The sequence below is a fragment of the Varanus komodoensis genome, unplaced genomic scaffold, assembly GCF_004798865.1.
Source record: "Varanus komodoensis strain SLA01 unplaced genomic scaffold, ASM479886v1 scaffold25, whole genome shotgun sequence".
NCBI lineage: Eukaryota > Metazoa > Chordata > Lepidosauria > Squamata > Varanidae > Varanus > Varanus komodoensis.
In genome coordinates, this window is record NW_025335661.1 from 1,788,352 (window position 1) to 1,807,225 (window position 18,874).

Below are 18,874 nucleotides of genomic sequence, written 5' to 3' on the forward strand. Positions count from 1 at the left end.
AGGGAATGGGTGTCCAGAACCACAATGATGGCCAAACACAAACCTTATAAAACTGAAAATTCAAAACTACCCTGAGCACTGGTACTTAGATTCAAGGCCTCCTGACACTGGCAACCCATTAAAAGACACCCTACATTAAATTACATGGAAGGGAGGGGAGGGGGACAATTTTCATAGCTTTCTTAAGCTATGTGTGTAATAAAACACCCAGGTCAATAATAACTAGACCATACCACAGCACACAAACTGATGAACAACTTCTGCATTACTCTTCTTGTTTCTGCTCTTTGCCATCTCTATCTTTTTTCTTTTCCCCCTTTCAGTGCTGCTCCCCACTTCTCCACTTCAACAAAACTGTAATAAGCAAAGTGTACCAAATGAAAACACAGAATTGCAAAATGTAGACCAGGTGGGGTTCATATTGCGATGGCTTATCATGGTCTATTTAACCCACAATGAGCCATGGTGCCAAGTCGCAAATACAATCCCTAGTTGGGGGATGACACAACACAGGAACTCACTGTGGGCTAGGTGAGGTTAAAGAATCATGACCTGAAAACAAACCATAGTTTATGCAAGGATCTCTTATTCAAAAAGGTGTTTTTTGGTGTTGTGTAAACATCTTATAGAATTGTGAGGGGAGAGTTGTGGGTGGATAGAGCTGTACTTGAGAAAAAATCCTGAAAGATATAAATTTTCAACCACAACAAAATAGAGCGACACTAAAATTCAGTGAAAGGAATATTCCCATTACTCAGTCTTAAGTCTAAATGAAAACAGACTGCTCAATGAGATATCTAGAAACCATAACCCTATGTCTCTTTATACATATCACAAATCTTTGGAAATAAATTCACAAAATAAACTCATGAAATTACAATCATGCCATTACAATGAAATTACAATCATGCCATAGAAGCTAACAGAGCAAGTCAACTGAACTCATAGCTTGGGTGCCCCTTGGTTGCCTTCCCTTGCTGCCACCCTTCCCTTTCTCTGCCCCAATGGTCTTCAAAGCCAAAGGGGACCAATAGAAGGTGGAGGAGGTGGCGGAGCCTTTTTGGTCTTCATTGCAATGCTCTTTCCAGAATTAGGGGACCTGAACTGGAAACTGTTTCTAGCAGGAGCCAAAATGCAGAAAACACTGATCCATATTGCATTCTAACCTGAAGCCTGCCCAAAGCACTGAACCCTTTGAAGCAAGTCCAGGGATGCTCATATATTGTATTTGGCAGCATTACGCTTGCAGCTTTGAATGCAGCATGATTGTTGTTCCTTCACTAAGGGAGCAATTCTAGGTTAGACAGGAAAAAGTCCTGCAACTCCCAGCATTCCCCAGCCTGTCATCAGACCTCCTTTTAGGTTGTTCAACACCAGAGTTGCAAGAGCTCACAGTTATATTACCACACCTTATGTAGGAAATGATATACTCCTTGGATTCTGCATTTCAACTTGCATGTCTGATTGGAATAATTATTTTAAAATCTCATTTTGAGAATAGACACTGATATAATTCTCAAGCTTTTGAAGTTGCCAAGTTTCAAATAGCTTTGGAATCAGAATAAGCTCCCATAGTAAAATTCCACTGAAAATTGCAACATATGATGTGAAATCTATATTGGGCTCTTAATCATTATTGGCCTCTTCAATACCATATTAATCTAAATATATGAAGTGTTATTCATCAGAGGTCCATCAAAGATTTGCTAACTTTCATGTCCTCAGTGGTTTGGAATTCCTACACAAAGCCATCCTGTTACATTATTCTTGCTGACATGGTGTCTCCACACACATACAACCCCAACCTGTTTGTTTTGACTCTACAAGGCCATTTCAACCTCAGCAGCCAGTCATGCAGGATGGAGGCATGCTGGCCTGTGAAATACGTTCCCTCATGACATGTTCCGTTCCTCCTTTATAACAAATAAGCCAAATGTAAGGAACTGATTTTTCCCTTCTTCCCTTATTTTGCAAAATATTGAGTGGCAGGAGATGAAAACAGCCAGGTGCTGTAAGCATTACTCTGAAGTACTTGCAAGAGCACTCAAGATTTTGGAAAAGAAGTGGAGGTTCACCCAGACTAGGAACGTCTGAAGACTGTACCCAGTCCACATTCGAATCTATTTGATTTGGATCTCCTAAGGTAATGGGTGGATTGAAAATTAGTATGCATTTAAAATGTGCATTTTGCCATAACGTGTTTGAAAGTGTGCGCCTTAAGTTCAAATTCCAACTAACATTTGTCTAGATTCCCCCATCCTCCCAAACCCCAAGGTTAATGCAGGAACAAAATGGGAAGGCCTTATGAATAAACATATGCAAAACTGACACATACTGGAAACAGAGCAATCTGTCTACCTCTACCTGAAACAGAACCAATGCTTACTTCAAGTCTGTTTGCCTGCAGTTTGCCTATTGGATGTGCTCCCAAAATAGAATGGTGATACATTATTCTCCATCAATGCCCTCAAAATCATAAAAATATAACTTGATATATTGATTTGGAGATCTGTTTTGTCTTAATGATCAGGCCAATCGAGTATATTATGCATCTGTTAGTCTCTCTCTTTCACCGCCCCCCTGCTAAAACGCTAATTCAAGTCTGAAACTTGCCTCATTTAGTGACTTGTCTTACAAAAATATGAGCCTTTTTAATTGTAAACATTATCTATTGCTTCTTAATGTTTGCTCTATTCAGCAAGTTATTCAGCAACACATAAGTGGGAACAGGACTGCATGGAGCACAGTCCCATTGCTGTCCGTGGGCAAGGCTACCATTTTTTCTATGCCTCAGTATGGCTTATGTATTTCTGTGCTTGCACTTTGAGATATTTGGCAAAGTGTGCATTTCTTGTTTGATTGTTTCAGATGGGCAATAATAACCTTTAAATTGGGAGAGCAGAGGAGAGATGTCTGAGAAGGTGAGTGCCATCAAGATCTACTCTTTAGCATTCTGTTTGAAGAAAACCTTTTGATGTCATGGCAAACTAGAAACCTCCAAGCGACATTCTATGTTTTTTCTTGCAATATCTGCTCCTGGGTTCTTAGGTTCTTAGGTTCTTAGCATGCCATAGACTCAATAAACCACAATAATTCCCATTGTTCCATTTCTTCATCTGACTTTCACATCTAATATAATTAGATGTTCATAAAAATACAAATCAAATCCATTGCTTTCATACTATTAAAACAGGTGACCTGTATGTATCCTGTCCATCCAAAATGTGGGCCTTGGGAAAGCAACTGGGCATCTTCATTGTGCCGTCATCAAGTTTAATTCAAAAAAGTTTACCAGTGCTAGCATTTCACACCAAAGGAGCTTCCCGTCAATCTCCAAGTGTCTCTTTCATATCATGCTTAGGAGTTTGTGTACAATAGACAAACTTAGAAAACAGAACCCAATAGCCACTTTCTTGTTGTCAGCTTTAGGATGTTATAAACTAAGAACATTATTTCTTTGGCTTATTAGGAGACTGACAAGCCCAAAATCTGGGTTATCAAGTCATGGAAAACAAGAAATGGGCCAAAGGTTCTTGGTCTGTTTAGTCATTTCTGTTTTCAACAGGAGTATGGAAGAATACAGAGGAAACCTGTTGTGATATGAGAATGTGGTCTTTATCTCTAACAACTCAGCCAAAATGCATTTTAACAGCAATTGCTGAGGAAAACAAATGGAAGTGTGCAAACTCGGCCATGTTGTCTTTGGTTCCACCCTGTCTGTAGAACAAGCTCCCCAAGGAGATTTGCCTGGTGCTGTCCTTGTTTTCTTTTCAGCACCAGGTTGAAACCTTTTCATTTATTAGACATTTTATTAATTAACCAAATAGTGGTTTTAATGCTGTTTTTATTGAGGTTTTCAAGCTGCTACTGTGTTATAAATTGTATTAGCTCTTGTTATAGCCTGTTGAGTTGTAAAGCTCCACATATTTCTGTTTTAATTGTCTCTTAATGTTATTTTTTGTTTTATATTGTACATCGCCCAGAGGGCCCCATGGGTTATGGGGTGGTTTATAAAAGTAATAAACAAATAAATAAATGAAATCCTGCTTGCAAGTTGGCCACTGTGAGAACAGCCCATTGAACTAGACAAGCCTTTGGTCTGATCTTGCACAACTGTGTTGATGTTCTTAATTAAGACGTGCTTGCAAGCAAATCACAGTTTCCTTTACAACAGATAGGAAAGGAAGTCAATATTTATTTAATTGTCTAGAGTCATCATAGTGTTCATGGCAGAAGGAGGATTTGAACCAAAGTCTTCATTGAGTTGCTGCAGTGTAACTGCTCTACCCCTCGTGATTAAGGCAACAGGGTTAACACATTTGAATGGGAATCTTCAAAGAAGAGGGTATATTTCACTAAAGACTAATTTCCCTCCCACCCACGCTTTTTAACAATTACAATTATGGCCATAAAATCAATCTTCCAACTGCTTCTTAAAGAGTAGCAGTTGTCAGTCTTGATTTAATGTAAAATTCTAAGTACAGCTGAAAGCGCTAATTTGTTCTGCCAGACTTAAATCTGCTGTGCTTAATGACCGGCATGTTCTACTGTTTATGAATATTGTATCATACTATTTCATGTCATGTTTATGCAATGCATTATTCATGAATGCTATATTTTTTCTCTAAAGAGCATAATTATCAATTAGTGGCTGCCATAAATAAATATTGTACACTTTTCAGGAAACTTTTCAAAAGGCAAGAAGGAACAAGAAAAGCAGAACCATAAACCTTGTCAATTTTTATTGGCTGCATAACCTCAGAGTAGAGTTCACAAGAGATCCACAAAACCAGATTATCACAGATGATCTATTTTCTGATACAAAAGCAATGGAATAATACATTTTGGATTCAGAATTATTTATCCAATTTGTATGAAATCCTTCACGCACAAGCTGGTAGCTAATAATTTCTATATACCCAAAATATTTTCCCCAGACTTTTAGCCTGCACGCAGTAAATAAAACACATTATAAACAAAGAAAAATCCATCAGGAGGGTGTTATTACTTTTCTCCAGAAGTTAGGGCATATTACATAATGAACTGCATCTTAGGGGACTGATTTAGGGGATCTGCAGTGTATTTTGCCATGTCAGTTTTCTTAACTAAAGACATAAATTTCTATAACTAAACATACTAGTCAAAGCCAGAGTAATCAGGGTGAGATTACCCTGCAACATATGTGATTATGCTGTGGTTGGTGATCTGGATTAAGGTACAGACTTCAGTCTAAATGGGTATCCTTCTTGGAAGGAATCAGACAAGACCTTTGTGTAATCTATCCACAGAATTAATTACCACTTGATGTGTTGATGGCCACCATGGGCTGCTATTCTACAAATACATTTTATATATACATAACAGAACTTGCTTCTGAATCAGCTTTCCTAGGATTGCACTGTTAAGTGGCTTTGAAATGGCATTAGACAACTGTATGGTGGATAGATCTACAGTGACTTGTAGAAGCTCTATGTTTCAAAGATGGATTGTGTTAAATACCAGATGTTGGGGGCAAGAAAGCAGCAAGGGCTTCTTGTCTATATGCCTTCTGTGGCATCCGACTGGTCACTGTTAGACACAGAATATCGCACTAGGATGTCCTCATCTCTCCTATTGCTTCCTTCCTCTTTTGCCAGCTTCTAATAATGTTTTTAGTGCTTTTTCACTAGGTGTCACTTTAGTACTACATGGATGGCTGACTGCATTATAGCTGCATTACTGGAGGAAAACAAGAACCTAAAGCATTCATTCCTAGAGACATCCCGCAAAACATCCAGTCGTTCATTCTTTCTCTGTGGTAGAGCAAAAGAAACTATTCCAGTTCCACAAGAAGAGACTGTTCTTACTTAGCCCAACCGAGCGACCATAGAGGAAAGTCAGAACAGATCTTTGTCAGTGGTACTGTTTCAATCATGCTTCACTTCTGCAAGCAATTAGAGTAACTAGGGATGGGTGGAACCAGGGATGCGCAAGCCTGCCAACATTCTCTGAACTTCACTTCAGAGTATAGTATGGCTCAGTACCATTCTCATTTGTGACCTGTTTGTTCAGTTTATTCAAACAATAGTGTACATTTTTAAAGTGTGCACTTCAATCCCAACATGGAGGGAAATGTGAACATGAGTATTTTTTGAAGTGTGCTTTTTTTAATGGAAGTCCAAGTTCAGGAATTTGCACATATTTTCAGAGAGAATACACTCTTATTCACATTTGCTGTGGCAAATAGTTTTTTTTAGTGATTTGTATAAAGAAATGAATTTTTGTGCATCTCTTATAGCAATGTTGCTACATCTTGTGGTATCCATTGAAAAATGCAGAAGTTTGCACTGAAACAGATTCTTATATAACCATAACCAAGTCTTTTTGTTTATATTCCCGTTACTTTCGGTTCCTTGTGTTTTTCTAAGGAATGCACAGCAAATTATGTAGAGTCAGGCCTGCTTTCTGTCTATGCCAGGGAGGCACATATTGTGTTCCTCCAATTATTGTTTAACTGCAATTCCCATCATCTCCCACTATTGCTAATGCTGCTGAGATCATTGCAGTCCATTAACCTTGAAGGACACAACTTACCCACCCCGTTTCTAAACATTTGTGCATCACATGCCTTCAGGGCCATTTATCTCAAGTAAAGTGACTTGAGTACCTATGTTTTACATGAAAAGTTATTCCTAACTGCTGTAAAATTATTATTTTTAAGATTGCTGGCATGTATTTGTTTCTCTGCTACACGCTCCATGTAATTGCCACAGGCTGTGTTACATTTTCTTCTGTCCCACTGGAGCCATGAATACCAACATACTTCCAATTTCAAGGGATTTTTTTTAAATACAAAAGGAGCTACCTTGCATTGAAAAAGAACACTTAGTCCTGTTCACTGAAACCTTACAGCATCTTCCCACAGCAAAAGCACATGTTTTACCATGGTGATTTGTTCTGCTTTTCTGGAAATGAATGGTTTAGATCCAGACATGTTCACATTGTGATCCTGAAGGAAGTCCTACTGACTTGCATTGGACTTAAATCCAGATAAGTATATACAACCTTGCAGCATTTATGTCCCATTGAAATCAATGGGATATCAAAGTTTAAGTCCCTTAGATTTTAATACGTAATGCCTACTGTCTATTAAACCTCACACTACATCTGAGATCTGAGCACTTATTGGGTGAGCCACTGATTCCTTCCTAGAATTTGTTTTCCCATTCCACAACAGCAAGTTCTCACTAGAAAACCATTGTAATGTTTGGCCACAGATACATTAATGGTGTATGTCAGTAAAATGCTTATGGTAAGCAGAAAGCCTAATAATATAAGCTGAAGTAAACCTTCAACAGTGTCTTCTAAAAGATCCAAAGTTTTCAAACGAAGAATTTCTGTGCTAGATGCTCAAAACATTTATTTTATTGAACTTTAGCTCCTGTATTAAGCAAGTTCACATGCATTTTTACATAAATCACTAAATACTTTACTTTCCATTTTAAAGTAAATATTTTGCAATACTATTGAGCATTTAGTCCCTCACATGAATGCCCCCAAAATGGATCCCATCTCACTCTGTACAAGCCAAGAGCCTTTTGTGAAAGTTTTTTGTTTCACCAAAACACATTTTCCCGGTAAGGTAAAAAGAGCAATAAATGAATCTGAAGCAAACAAGTTTGAGAAGAATTCCTGAAGGATCTGTAAACAGAATGCACAGCACGAAAGCACACAGAGAGATTGCCAAATAGAAACACTCCAGAGCTTTCCATGGTGTGATGCCATCAGAGAGAAAGAGAGAGAGAGAGATGTTCTTTGCAAAAGTTGCAAAGGTCACACAGTGTTTGTTATATTTATGTGGCAGATTCTGTCATGTCAGTTCAGATTTGTATTTACACCAAGCCAAGTACCAGTTTAGTAAGAACTCTGAACACAGGCCATCCGCCTGTGCCATTTTGCCTTAACCAAGGGCTGCTACAATCATGGAGTGACCCCTTCCTGTCTGATTAGGGATGGAGACTAGGATTGCATACCTCCTTCTCCAGGAGATCACCTAGTATCTGCCAGCATCCAGGGCCCTGGCAAGGCCCTCGTGTTCTGGGATCCCCATTTGAAGGAAGGAAAAGGGCCTGAATCTATGTCAGTGTCATTTGGAGAAATTCAAATGATGGATAGATTTAGTTCCATAGTTCATTTGGAATACCTTCTGCTGCCACCAAGTGTGACCCACAGAAGCTATCGGTGGAAGAGGGAAGCACCACTTTGTCTAGGACCTTTCAAACTAGGACTAGTCTGGTTTTCCCCTTAATCCACTCATTGCTTGTATTTCCTACACTTCTACCGCTGGTTTAACCATGATTAGGGAACACATAACCCTTCACCTTAATTCATAAGCAGCATCAGCCTAGTTCCCTTTCAACAAGGGTCTGCTAACCAAATCCAGTTTGTAACTTATGGTTAAGGCATAAGCCATGCTACCTCTGTATTAACTCCTTGATCTAATGATTATCAGTTTATCAGGTCAAGGTCAATCACTTGCCCTTCCCCTGAATTACTGTTGGCATCTGCCAAGCTTTCAGTTTGGTCTAAACCAAGTACAATACAATTCTTCCAATTTATTGAAACATACCTTATTCAAATGTTGGTGAATGGCAAGGGTCCAGTGCCTGAGCAGAAACCAGTTTTTATCAGCTCCATGATAGAGGCTTCTCACATTTAATCTATCACATGATTGGAGGGTCAAGAAACACTCAATGAGCTTCCTTCCTGGGTGAGTGAACCCCTCACTAACATTGTTTACAGCTGCTATTGCACCTTATTCTCTTTCTTATTATTGCAATTGTTCGTTTGCTTGATAGGTATAGAGCCAGTGAGCAAGCAGGCAGTGGAAGTTCTTCTACTTGCTCCTTGTACACTTGCCTGTATCTCATCATCACCACTGACTGAACTGGAGTGTGAGGCAGATGAACCAGCAAACTGCCATGGTGAAAGAAAGGAAAAGGTTGAGAAGGCATCTGTCAGTGGGTGCCTGCTGGGGTGTGATCTCTCAGCAGGTGGTCGGCCATGATTCTGCTGACCCTGTTTGATAGCTACATTAATTGTTTGAAAAATTCAACATCCGGTGCTATAAAATCAATCATGAATATTTTTTACCCAGGAATTACTGTTGTGTCCAAACACATACCTTAATCAGATTGAATATTAAAATAAAGACAATGATTAAAAAGTGAACCATTCTCACTTATCTACATTATCCGTCTGTAAGCCATTACATTCTATTTCTACCTATAAAGCAGATAATGGTTATAACAGACCCTTGTCAGAACTGCAACAAAAGAAGTCAAAATATACAAACTGAAAACAGCAACTGGAATGGTTTAAAAGGCCAGAGTGCCACAGATTAACAGGCAAATCCCCAAGCACTAGCTGACACTCTTTGTCTTTCATAAGTCAGTCAAATATTCCTTTCAACTCTGTGATTCCGAGGACCAGTGAAGGAATGCATAGCACATACTGAATCAACAGACATTGCAAAACAAGCTGGCAGGAATTAGGTCTCACTTACTCCAACCTAACTGAGTAGACATTAGCCTAGGTTAGAGTCTCAGGTGTGCATAAGGTGTTCAGCCCACATATACCATTTAGAAGCAATTCAGATAAACATATTTCCTGTTTAGCACCCATCCAGCAAAGAGAAACCAGTGTGCAGAAACCTCTAACTACACACAAAATGTCGTGCTCCCTGATGCCAAATCCCCCTCATCCAGTATCCTGGAAAGCATGTGCTGTTCCATCTCCAATCCAGCAATTCATTGTAGCAGTCAGAAAAGGGATATTATTATATGTGTTTAACATATACCACACTTTGGAAGATGAGCAGAAAATGATCAGCATCAAAATGTAGCCCGTTCACAGCAAGGAAATCACTCTTCACAATTACCTTTCCACAACATCCTCGCCATTCCAGCAGGTTGAGCTGTCTTTCATCACAAGATCCCCATCACAGAGTCTTTCTGTTAAAGAAGCATAAAGAGTTCTGGATCGTTTCATGTAGTTGATGAATTCCCTAGAAATTAGAAACACAACATTACAATACATTAACAGTAGCACTTTGTTATTCTGCTACATCCTAATCTTAATAATTTTCTAACCATGTGTATAATATGTGTACTCTTGGTCAGCTGTATTCACAAATAGTACTATTATACTGAGGATGAAACCACATATCACATGTAAATGCATGTATTAAAATCTCAGTGACTGATTCTTGTAGTGAAAAGAAGCTATTGGAAGGAGGTTATTTTAGCAGAGGAGTAGCAGCGGGGAGAACATGCTTAATTCATTCCTCTCCTACCATGTTTCTCTTGAGAATTTCCTACCTCAGGTCATTTCACCTCACTGCTAACTTCCAAACCCAGAAGTCAGTAAACACATCTGGAATCCTTGAGTGTGAATGTATGGGTGTGTTTGGGTGGGGTGGGAGTTGTAAAGAAATGCAGTAGGGGAGTAGTGACTGGAGAAAGATTAAGAATTCCTTCCCCATCCCCATCAAACCTGTTCAGCATTTGAAAACATATAAGTAGTATATGAGTATAGATGGCTAGGTAGATAAATACATGACCATTGTGCCCTATTTCTAAACTGACTGCATTTAATATGGTGTTGCTTGAGCCTAATATTCTAAGAAGGCTTTTCCTCTTACCACCCAAAATCATATTTTTAACTGCACTGAAATGAATCAAGATTGTTCCAAAAATTGGACAGTGAAAGTGACTTCATTCTGTGGTTAATAGTTAACCCCTAACTGTATGAGGCAATTCAAAATATGTCAACAGAGATGCCAACCCATCCTTTTTTATCCCTTCCACTTTGGTATTACAAGAGGGAATTCGTCAATTAAAGTCGGACCTTTTTTGTTGTTGTGTTTTGTTTTTTGGTGTGCTAGAGAACAAAGACCCAGCAGGCAGTAACTGTCAGGTTTGAAACACTTTCTTTGAAAGGAAAGCATTTCTGTTCAAGAACCCTCTAGTGGCATCGCAAGAATAGTGACTGGATTGTACATGTAGTAAGGACCTATACCATATTGGCTATCATCAAACATTCAGACTTCAAGGAAGGAAGCAATATAAAACATCCCAGGCCCCCAGCCCTTACACTTAAGGCCATATCATTCTTAACATGAATACCCCGCAAACATGAGAAAAATACAGAGGATTGTCAATTCCTCCCTGAACTGCTCATCCTGTGTGTGCAGAAGATTTTCTATACCATTGCTCTCCTTCCTGAGCCATTCCCTAGTGTGGCTAGAAATGTGTGCTTGAATTGCTATGCACAGGTGAGTTGCATCTTGCCATAAGTACAATTGCAGCCTTTTCTGGGCTGGCTGCCCCATTAGGCAGATTAAGGCAGCTACCTCTGAAGTGCATTTTGCTATCAAGTGAGGGCACAGAACTGTTCTTTATTACTGTTCTTGTTCTTGTCTGTGTGTGTATGTTGTTGTTGATCTGTCTGTGGATTTTTCTGTCTCAGTTGCCAAAATAACCTGGCTAATTTAAGGGTACTATACACCTAACCTTAAGGGTGGGACACACTGTCTGCTATTCCACCTTGGGCAGAAAATGTCTTGAGCCAGTATTGCTCAGATCCAGGCAAAAAATTAGCTCTGGCTTAAGGGAAGGCATTTTAGCAGAAAATAAATGGAATGTTAGCATAAGTGGTACAGATCTCATATTAACACCTGGGGTGGGAGGGAAGCAAACTGCATGATGGATTTTAAGGAAGGAAACATTATTTTTAAAAACAGAAGGAAAATGAATAGGTTATCTGAAAAGCATGGCAAAAACCTCAGATCTGGAGCTAAGTAACGTTCTGGGTCTGTTTTCCATGTTATCCAGGCTTGTAGAAAACAAAGGATCATATCTTCTCAGCTTATGCTAATTGTAAATGCCTCATTTAAAAATAAGATTCCAGCAAAATTTCTGTCATTTTTACCCACATAAATCATTGAATGTGTGTAATGAAATTAATATCAAAGTTATCTTTATGATAATGTGAACAAAGCCTTGCATTCTTGGGATGAAACCAAGAGCCTTAACATTTGGAGAGCTCGTTTAAAACTAGGAGACAAAAGCATGTTGGCTTCTTTTCATTCTTACCGGGACAATTTTTTCAAACTTCTGGATTTGTCATTCTTTGAAGCTTTCAGAGGCAGAGAACTGGAATGGGCCAGAAGAATAGTCAGAAGAGGGGGGAAGAGGGGAATTCAGGCAAATGAAGAAAGAAATGAGAAACAAAAAGTAATAAATTATTTGAAAGAAAAGATAATCAAGAACATGCATAGGATTAAACCAGAAAAGAACAAATGCAATTAAAATATGCTCCAATCTGTATTTGGAAAAGTATTTCACAGTCCAGCTACAGCTTAGTCTAGCTAGAATGTGCCCCCTTTGCTTGAGGAGTTTCTCTGAAACATATAAAAGGAAATTGATCTCTTTTTATATAAAAAATGAATACTATTACAAAATGAAGCTTTAAAGGGCTGAAAATAAATTGACTTCATTTATCTGTCATATCCAAATGTCACATAAAGAAGAGTTATTGTATACATGTGAGAACAAAGCAGGGCAAATGTTTTGCGGAGAGGCACCCATGAAAGTACTGTAGATGGAAAAGCATTTCTTTTCAGGGGCACAAAATATTATCTGGTTTTTTTCCTTCAGGAAAAAGCAAAAGTGCCTTTTCCCCTCAGGTGTACTGGGAACGCAGGATTAAATAAATAAATCATCTGCCCCCTCTTTTTATCAAACTGCAAGAACCTTTAGAAGTGCTTTTTGATTGAGCCCAGGCTTTGCATACAAAAAGCCCCAGGTTCAAACCCCAGCATCTCCAGTTAGGGCTGGGAAAGACCCCCGTGTGACACTGTGGAGAGCTGTTGCCAGTCAGTGCATGCACTACTGAACTGGATGCACCAATGAACTAACCAGTATAAGTTAGTTTCTATGTCCTATGAAAGCCCTACAAACAGCAAGACTTCATTTGAATTAGAAGAACATGAAAACAAAGCAAAACTTCAGCTCACAGGTATATTTGAAACAAATGACTCCCAGGAGAGAAAAACCTAGGAAACGTGGATACTTGTAAGGATCTAGAATATATCCTTCTATGGCTTAAGTTAAAAAGAGAGCCACAGGTAATAAAAAGCATATAGTGAAGCCCTGATGTTGTATTACTTCAGCTGTTCCCTTCTCCAATTAAATTCCAAATGCTGTGCCTTTAAACAGAATGTATTTCCAGTCTGGCTTTAGTGGCAGGATATATGAAAGTGGAATTCAGATGCCACGGCCAAAGATCTTGTGTTACCAAGTGTCACGAGCTAGACCTGCATAATGCTTTTCCGTGCAATCAGCAACAGCATTGGCATTTACTGAACGCAATGTGGACTCCATCCCTGCTTCATAACTGCTCTGACGCCTCATGTGATCCCAAAGTGTTATATTGCCTTTCATGCTGGAATTGCCAGTATAAGAAAACAGTTTCTGTAATGTCTGTGCATTCTGAATTGCTTTTAGTAGTTGGGGGGGGGGCACCCACTGACATCTGCTGACATCTGTTGGAAAGGTGTAGCATTGCATATACATGCACAGTTAAGAGTAACCAAAGCATCATGCAGTTTTCAGCCATGCTAGTATTATCTCCAAAGAAGAAGATTTCACATAGCTAAAAAGGGCAGAGGGAAATAGATCTAGGTGGTGATAAACAGAAAATTACTACACTGAGCAGATGCATCAGCCACAAGAAAAGAGGAACAGACCAAGATGGGTGAAAAGTTTACCAGTCTGGAACTGATTATACCAATGTCCTGGAAAGTGGTAGAGAAGTAAGACTGTTCTAAACTTCTTATCATTTATTCTTACATTACTATATTCTTTATCAGCTACTTGCTTGTTTGGATTGTCTGAAATGGTGGATGCCAACTTCAGCTACTTCATTGCAGCTGCACAGCCAGTTCATGCCCTGGCCGTGATTGTTTTAAACATTCATAACTTACCCAGGCTCCAAGAACATCTTACAAGAAGTCAATAATGTAACATGTGAATGTATCCTTTGAGGCACAATAGTAAAAAATTACAATGCAGTCTTAATTGAAATATTTAAAATATTCAGAGATTACAGATGAGTTAAAATGGTGTATTAATGTTACACACCAAATGCCTTCCCAAAAAAGGATGGTCTTCACCATATTCTGGAATGTGACAAGGGTTTCGCATAGAAGGGAATTCCTAGGCACAGCCACCAAAAAGGCGCTTTCCTTGCATCATCATGCTGCCTGGAGAACCATCCTCAGCACACCAATTCCAGAGTGAAGCAGGTCATGTGGGAATTCCTGTTTCTTTGGAAAATGGGTGTCCCTGCAGTCCACTAAAGAGAAGTCCTGTCTGTGCTCCCACCCACCTTGTTCCCTAACTTGTGCACAGACTCACTGATTGAGGCAGCCACTTTTACCCCCTCCCCAGGGTTGCAGGGTGGCGAGGGCAGTCCCCAAGCCCATGGGTGTCACACACCTGGGCACTGGCAGATAACAGAAAGACCTTTCCATGGGCAGAATTCTCCAGATCTTGGATCTATCCCACTGGACAGCAATACATAAGAGTTTTTCTTACTCAAGAAGTATGCACTGAGTGAACAAGTACATAATACTGCCCTGCACCATTTGAGGTTTTTATCAAGAATTATTTTAGTGAATATACAATAGAAAAGGCTATTATATGGGGCATTCATTGTGCACTCATGGCACCTAACTCAGGGAAATTTGTAGGACTTTTTCACAGCATTGTCATCCTCTAAGCCTCTCCTATGCCCTGTAACATTTTCTACTTTTTTTTTTAAAGAAAAAAGTTGAGTAAAGAAAGTCACATGTTGAATTCTAAGTGCCAACAAACTCATTCTGAAAAGGCAGGATTGTGGTTGCTTAATAGAATATAGAGAAAGGTGGAGAAATGCAAACTTGCAGGAAAAAAATGCATTTTTCTCTCATAATAAAAATGGAAGAAGAAGCCTCAGGAAAGCACTGAGTTAAACCGTTCATGTAGAGAATCCAATGGCCTGGTACAAAAACTACTGAATAAGAAATGTAACTCTATTTTCAAGTATTAAAAGATGTGGTTGCGCCCAGTTTACCTCCTTTTATTGTTTAGAGAAGCCGAGTGCACTACTGTGAGAGACGGCGTCTCAATCACCTCCTTTGCTTGAACTACGTTGTCTGGCAAAGGTTTCACTTCTTTTTCTTCAGGCTGTCCACAGACTTTATCAACCTGTAATAAGAAAAAGGGGAGGAAGAAGACCACACAGTAAGAACTAAATAGCATGTTTAACGAGAGAGTCAGAGGGCCTAAGTCAGTTGTGGTGAACTTATATTGAGTGGCGCATGGGAGTGTGTGTCAGGCTAGCACGTGGCCCTTCCACATTGTGTGTGCACATATGATTCTATGCCTATTTTCATGGTCCACGTGCAAGAACATCCTGCCAGTGCGATTCCCAATGAAACAGAACAGTGGGATCCAGCACAGCTCTACATTGACCACACCTAGTTAAAAGGCTAGAAGGTGTCTATAATCAGTTAAAATAGAAAATGAACAATGATACACCACACAGACAATTCTGACACTAGATGCCTCTGAAAGTGCCAGTTGATACATCGTGAATTATGAACTGAATGGGATTTTTTTACTACTGCATACTAATTTAACAACAGTTTTTGTTTGCTTTTTTCATTAAGGAAATGCTTAGCTTGAGACAAGTATGGAGAAAAGAGATTAAATTTCACAGGCTATCTGATCAGAAAGAATAATCCCAGTTATTTTAATCATCCTGACCTCTTGGCATAACCAGGCTCCAACAGAACCTTAGCCTAACCACAGGCAAGCCTTCTCATTTAATGTCCTTTAAGGACACAGTCCCATGCATGTTCAAAGGTCTACAGCTCACAGCATACCCCCGTCACCTGACTGGGTCCTGCTGAGAGCTGTAGGCCTGTTTCTGCCTCAACATGCACAGAATTGTGTATCAAATGGAGATATTTCAGAAGAACCCAGCAGTAACACATGCTGCTTGGAGACTTGTCTCTGCATCCATAGGGTGGCCGTGTGACCCATTTCGGAGGGCATTTGAAGGCAGTCCTGTATTTGCAGGTGTCACCCGTTTCGGACAGCTGGCAGAGGAGGGGTCCTGGAGTTAGCCCAGTGAGACTTTGCACCTACACAAGCAACAGAGCAAGCACACATGTTGCCTGGTCACAGACTTCCTCATAATAGGGAAAGCTTTTGTCATTTCCATTTAAGTCATAGTGTTTATTTCTAAATTGCATCTACACTAATTCATGAGCAGATGTAATTTTTATATGTGTCCTCTTTTGCCCTTGTTTGTACTGATGCATTAGAGCAGAGTCTATATCCCAAACTGCTGCCAAACCCTGTAAAAGTCCTGCCCTTGAGTTTTCAGAGATGAAACTTCCCAGTCACTTTTCCAACACTACCTAAATTAATGGGAGATTCTTTTCACACTTCACGCTAGTTACTTGTCAGCATTGTGATAAAATTAGCAACCTAAACAATCTTGCACAGCAGGAGTAAAAACACCTCAGCAAAAGCAAAAATTATGCTAAAAATCCTTCAGTGGTTATGTCCAGCCTATCCAGAAAGGCATAAAATATTTGTTCCTAGCCCTTATTAACTGCAACAAGCCATTGACCAGAGAAAAACTCAATTCCAATTCACCCTGGAAGGAGGGCTACATTGCTCACCTCCATTCCACAGTTGACTTCAAAGAGGCAAAGAAAATGATAACACACACACACCATTTCCCTCTTATCATCACATCTTAAAGGATCAGTCCCAAACTCAGCCTACCCTCCTCTCTTGGCCACAACAGTACTTGAACCAGCTTCATTTTCTCTCCCCAACTACAGTTGTGCCACAGAGAGGAGAGTTCTTCCCTTCAGTATTCCAAAAAGACATCTGTATTGAAATTTACCATCACGAAACCAAAGGACAATCAATTGTAATAGCTAACGCCCAGAATTTCCTCATTTTGAAGCATCCAATATAAACACAATCTTTATTTTTAAGTACAAATATTTATTTTAAGGACAAATATTTTGTGTGTTTGTATTTGGGGGGGTATTTTGGGTGGGGGATAAATAACTTTCACTTCACTTCTGAAGTGTGCATTAACTCAAGCTGCAACAGCATTAATTAGGTATATACAATTTTATTAAATCATCTGCATTTCATATAATGTCAGGCACCTTTCATTCTGTTGTCCTTTCACTGATAGGATCAGATTTCTTTCAATTCTCTGAGCTTATGTTGGCACATACCCTTGTGCAAATTTACACTTCTGAAAATGCACAAATCCTCCCAAAACAAATGTTTTCACATTTTAGTTTATGGTGGAAAATGCACATATTCAGCTTTTGAAAACCTTTTTCACAACTAAACCTGCAAAAAAATTCTGGAAGTTATTTTTTTAAAGTCTGCAAATCTACAGATTTATGCAACTCTGGAAAAACTGATCCACTAAAAAACCCATCGTTTGAATCCATTGTGGAGTTCTCTGACATCTCTTGCAATCATGCACAATAGGGTAACTATGAATTAGCACAAATTCCCCCTTCCCAGAGTAAAAGCAGGTCCACAACTCTGCAGAATCTACATCACTTAGAAAAAATCTTGTCTGCTTCAAAATTATTAGGTCAGAATCACAAATATCCAAAATAATTTGCCTGCTGCAGATTTCTTTGGCATTCCAAGCTGTGGATTGTTATCAGAAATTTGCCCAAATGGCCTCTAAGATTCCCCATTCATGGGCTAAGAAATTCCCATGGCTGGGGAGAGAAATTCCCAAACAGCGTCTCAGTGGTGGGGATTACAATTAGCAGTGACAGTGACAGCAGCGGCTGCTCTAATATTTCCTACACTGTTGTGCTGCTTTGTGTTGCTGCCCCTGCAAACGACAACAGTGTAAACTCTCCAAGCAGCATGCTTCCTTCTTGTCTCAGGCTAACCATCATCATCTGGCATTGCGGGAGGAGTGGGGGACGGCACCCGCAACATTAAAACAAAGCAAGGAATGAATAATCAGGAGAAAATTCTACAAAAAGTGTCTGTCCATCCACCTGCCTTTCTGACTGTCTGTCTCAATGGGATGTGAAAAAGAAGGTTCTCAGAAATCTCCTCAGAAATATAGTATTGAGAAATTCCAGCTCTGTTCTAGTAGCCACTATATGTCTTTTTATTTTTAAGGACAAATCTGTTTCGGACACCCAAAATACCCAACTCCCCAAACACAAACACACACACAAAATCTTGTCAATGACTGGATGACAGAAAGATGCTCAACACATCATGAAATACAGACAAAATAGAATGAATAAAATCTGTACATCCCTATCCACAACTGCTTGAATTCCATAACAGAACTTACACTGATACCTTTGTGAGAAGAGGTCGTAAATGAAATATTACATTCCTAAGAGTAGATCCCATCTTATAGCTACTTAACTTGCACAGTGCTGAAAAAAGTATTTAAAATTCTTGTAGGTGGCATTACATTTGCAAGTGGCCAACATTATTCCAGGCGTGATATATAAAAAGAATCTCAGCAATGCGTCGAAATGATACAACTATGATATAACGAAAAGATGCTAGGCAAGTGACAATCTGAACAAGGATTCAAGTAGCAATCATTCTGGACTGTCAGCTCCCACCTTGTTAGTGGTGACATTTGGCTTTGCATATTGACAATCAGAAAAGGTTATGCCTAAGGGTATAATTACCATAGTCCAGTAAATAAGGGGAATCTATTGGGAATCAATCCAATAAATCCTTTTAAAAGCTCT

At 39.3% G+C, this 18,874-nt stretch overlaps 1 protein-coding gene across 1 annotated transcript in view; it reads right to left on the bottom strand.

Annotated features, from left to right (window-relative positions):
- The window catches only part of LOC123024793 (glypican-5-like), a 406,903-nt gene that overhangs the window by 260,939 nt on the left and 127,090 nt on the right, over positions 1-18,874 (bottom strand). The window contains exons 3-5 of the mRNA XM_044432951.1: positions 15,157-15,290; positions 12,135-12,194; positions 9,920-10,045 (exon numbers count right to left, since the gene is read on the bottom strand). Of these exons, the coding sequence (XP_044288886.1) occupies positions 9,920-10,045; positions 12,135-12,194; positions 15,157-15,290 (320 nt within the window). The remainder of the gene's footprint in view (positions 1-9,919; positions 10,046-12,134; positions 12,195-15,156; positions 15,291-18,874) is intronic.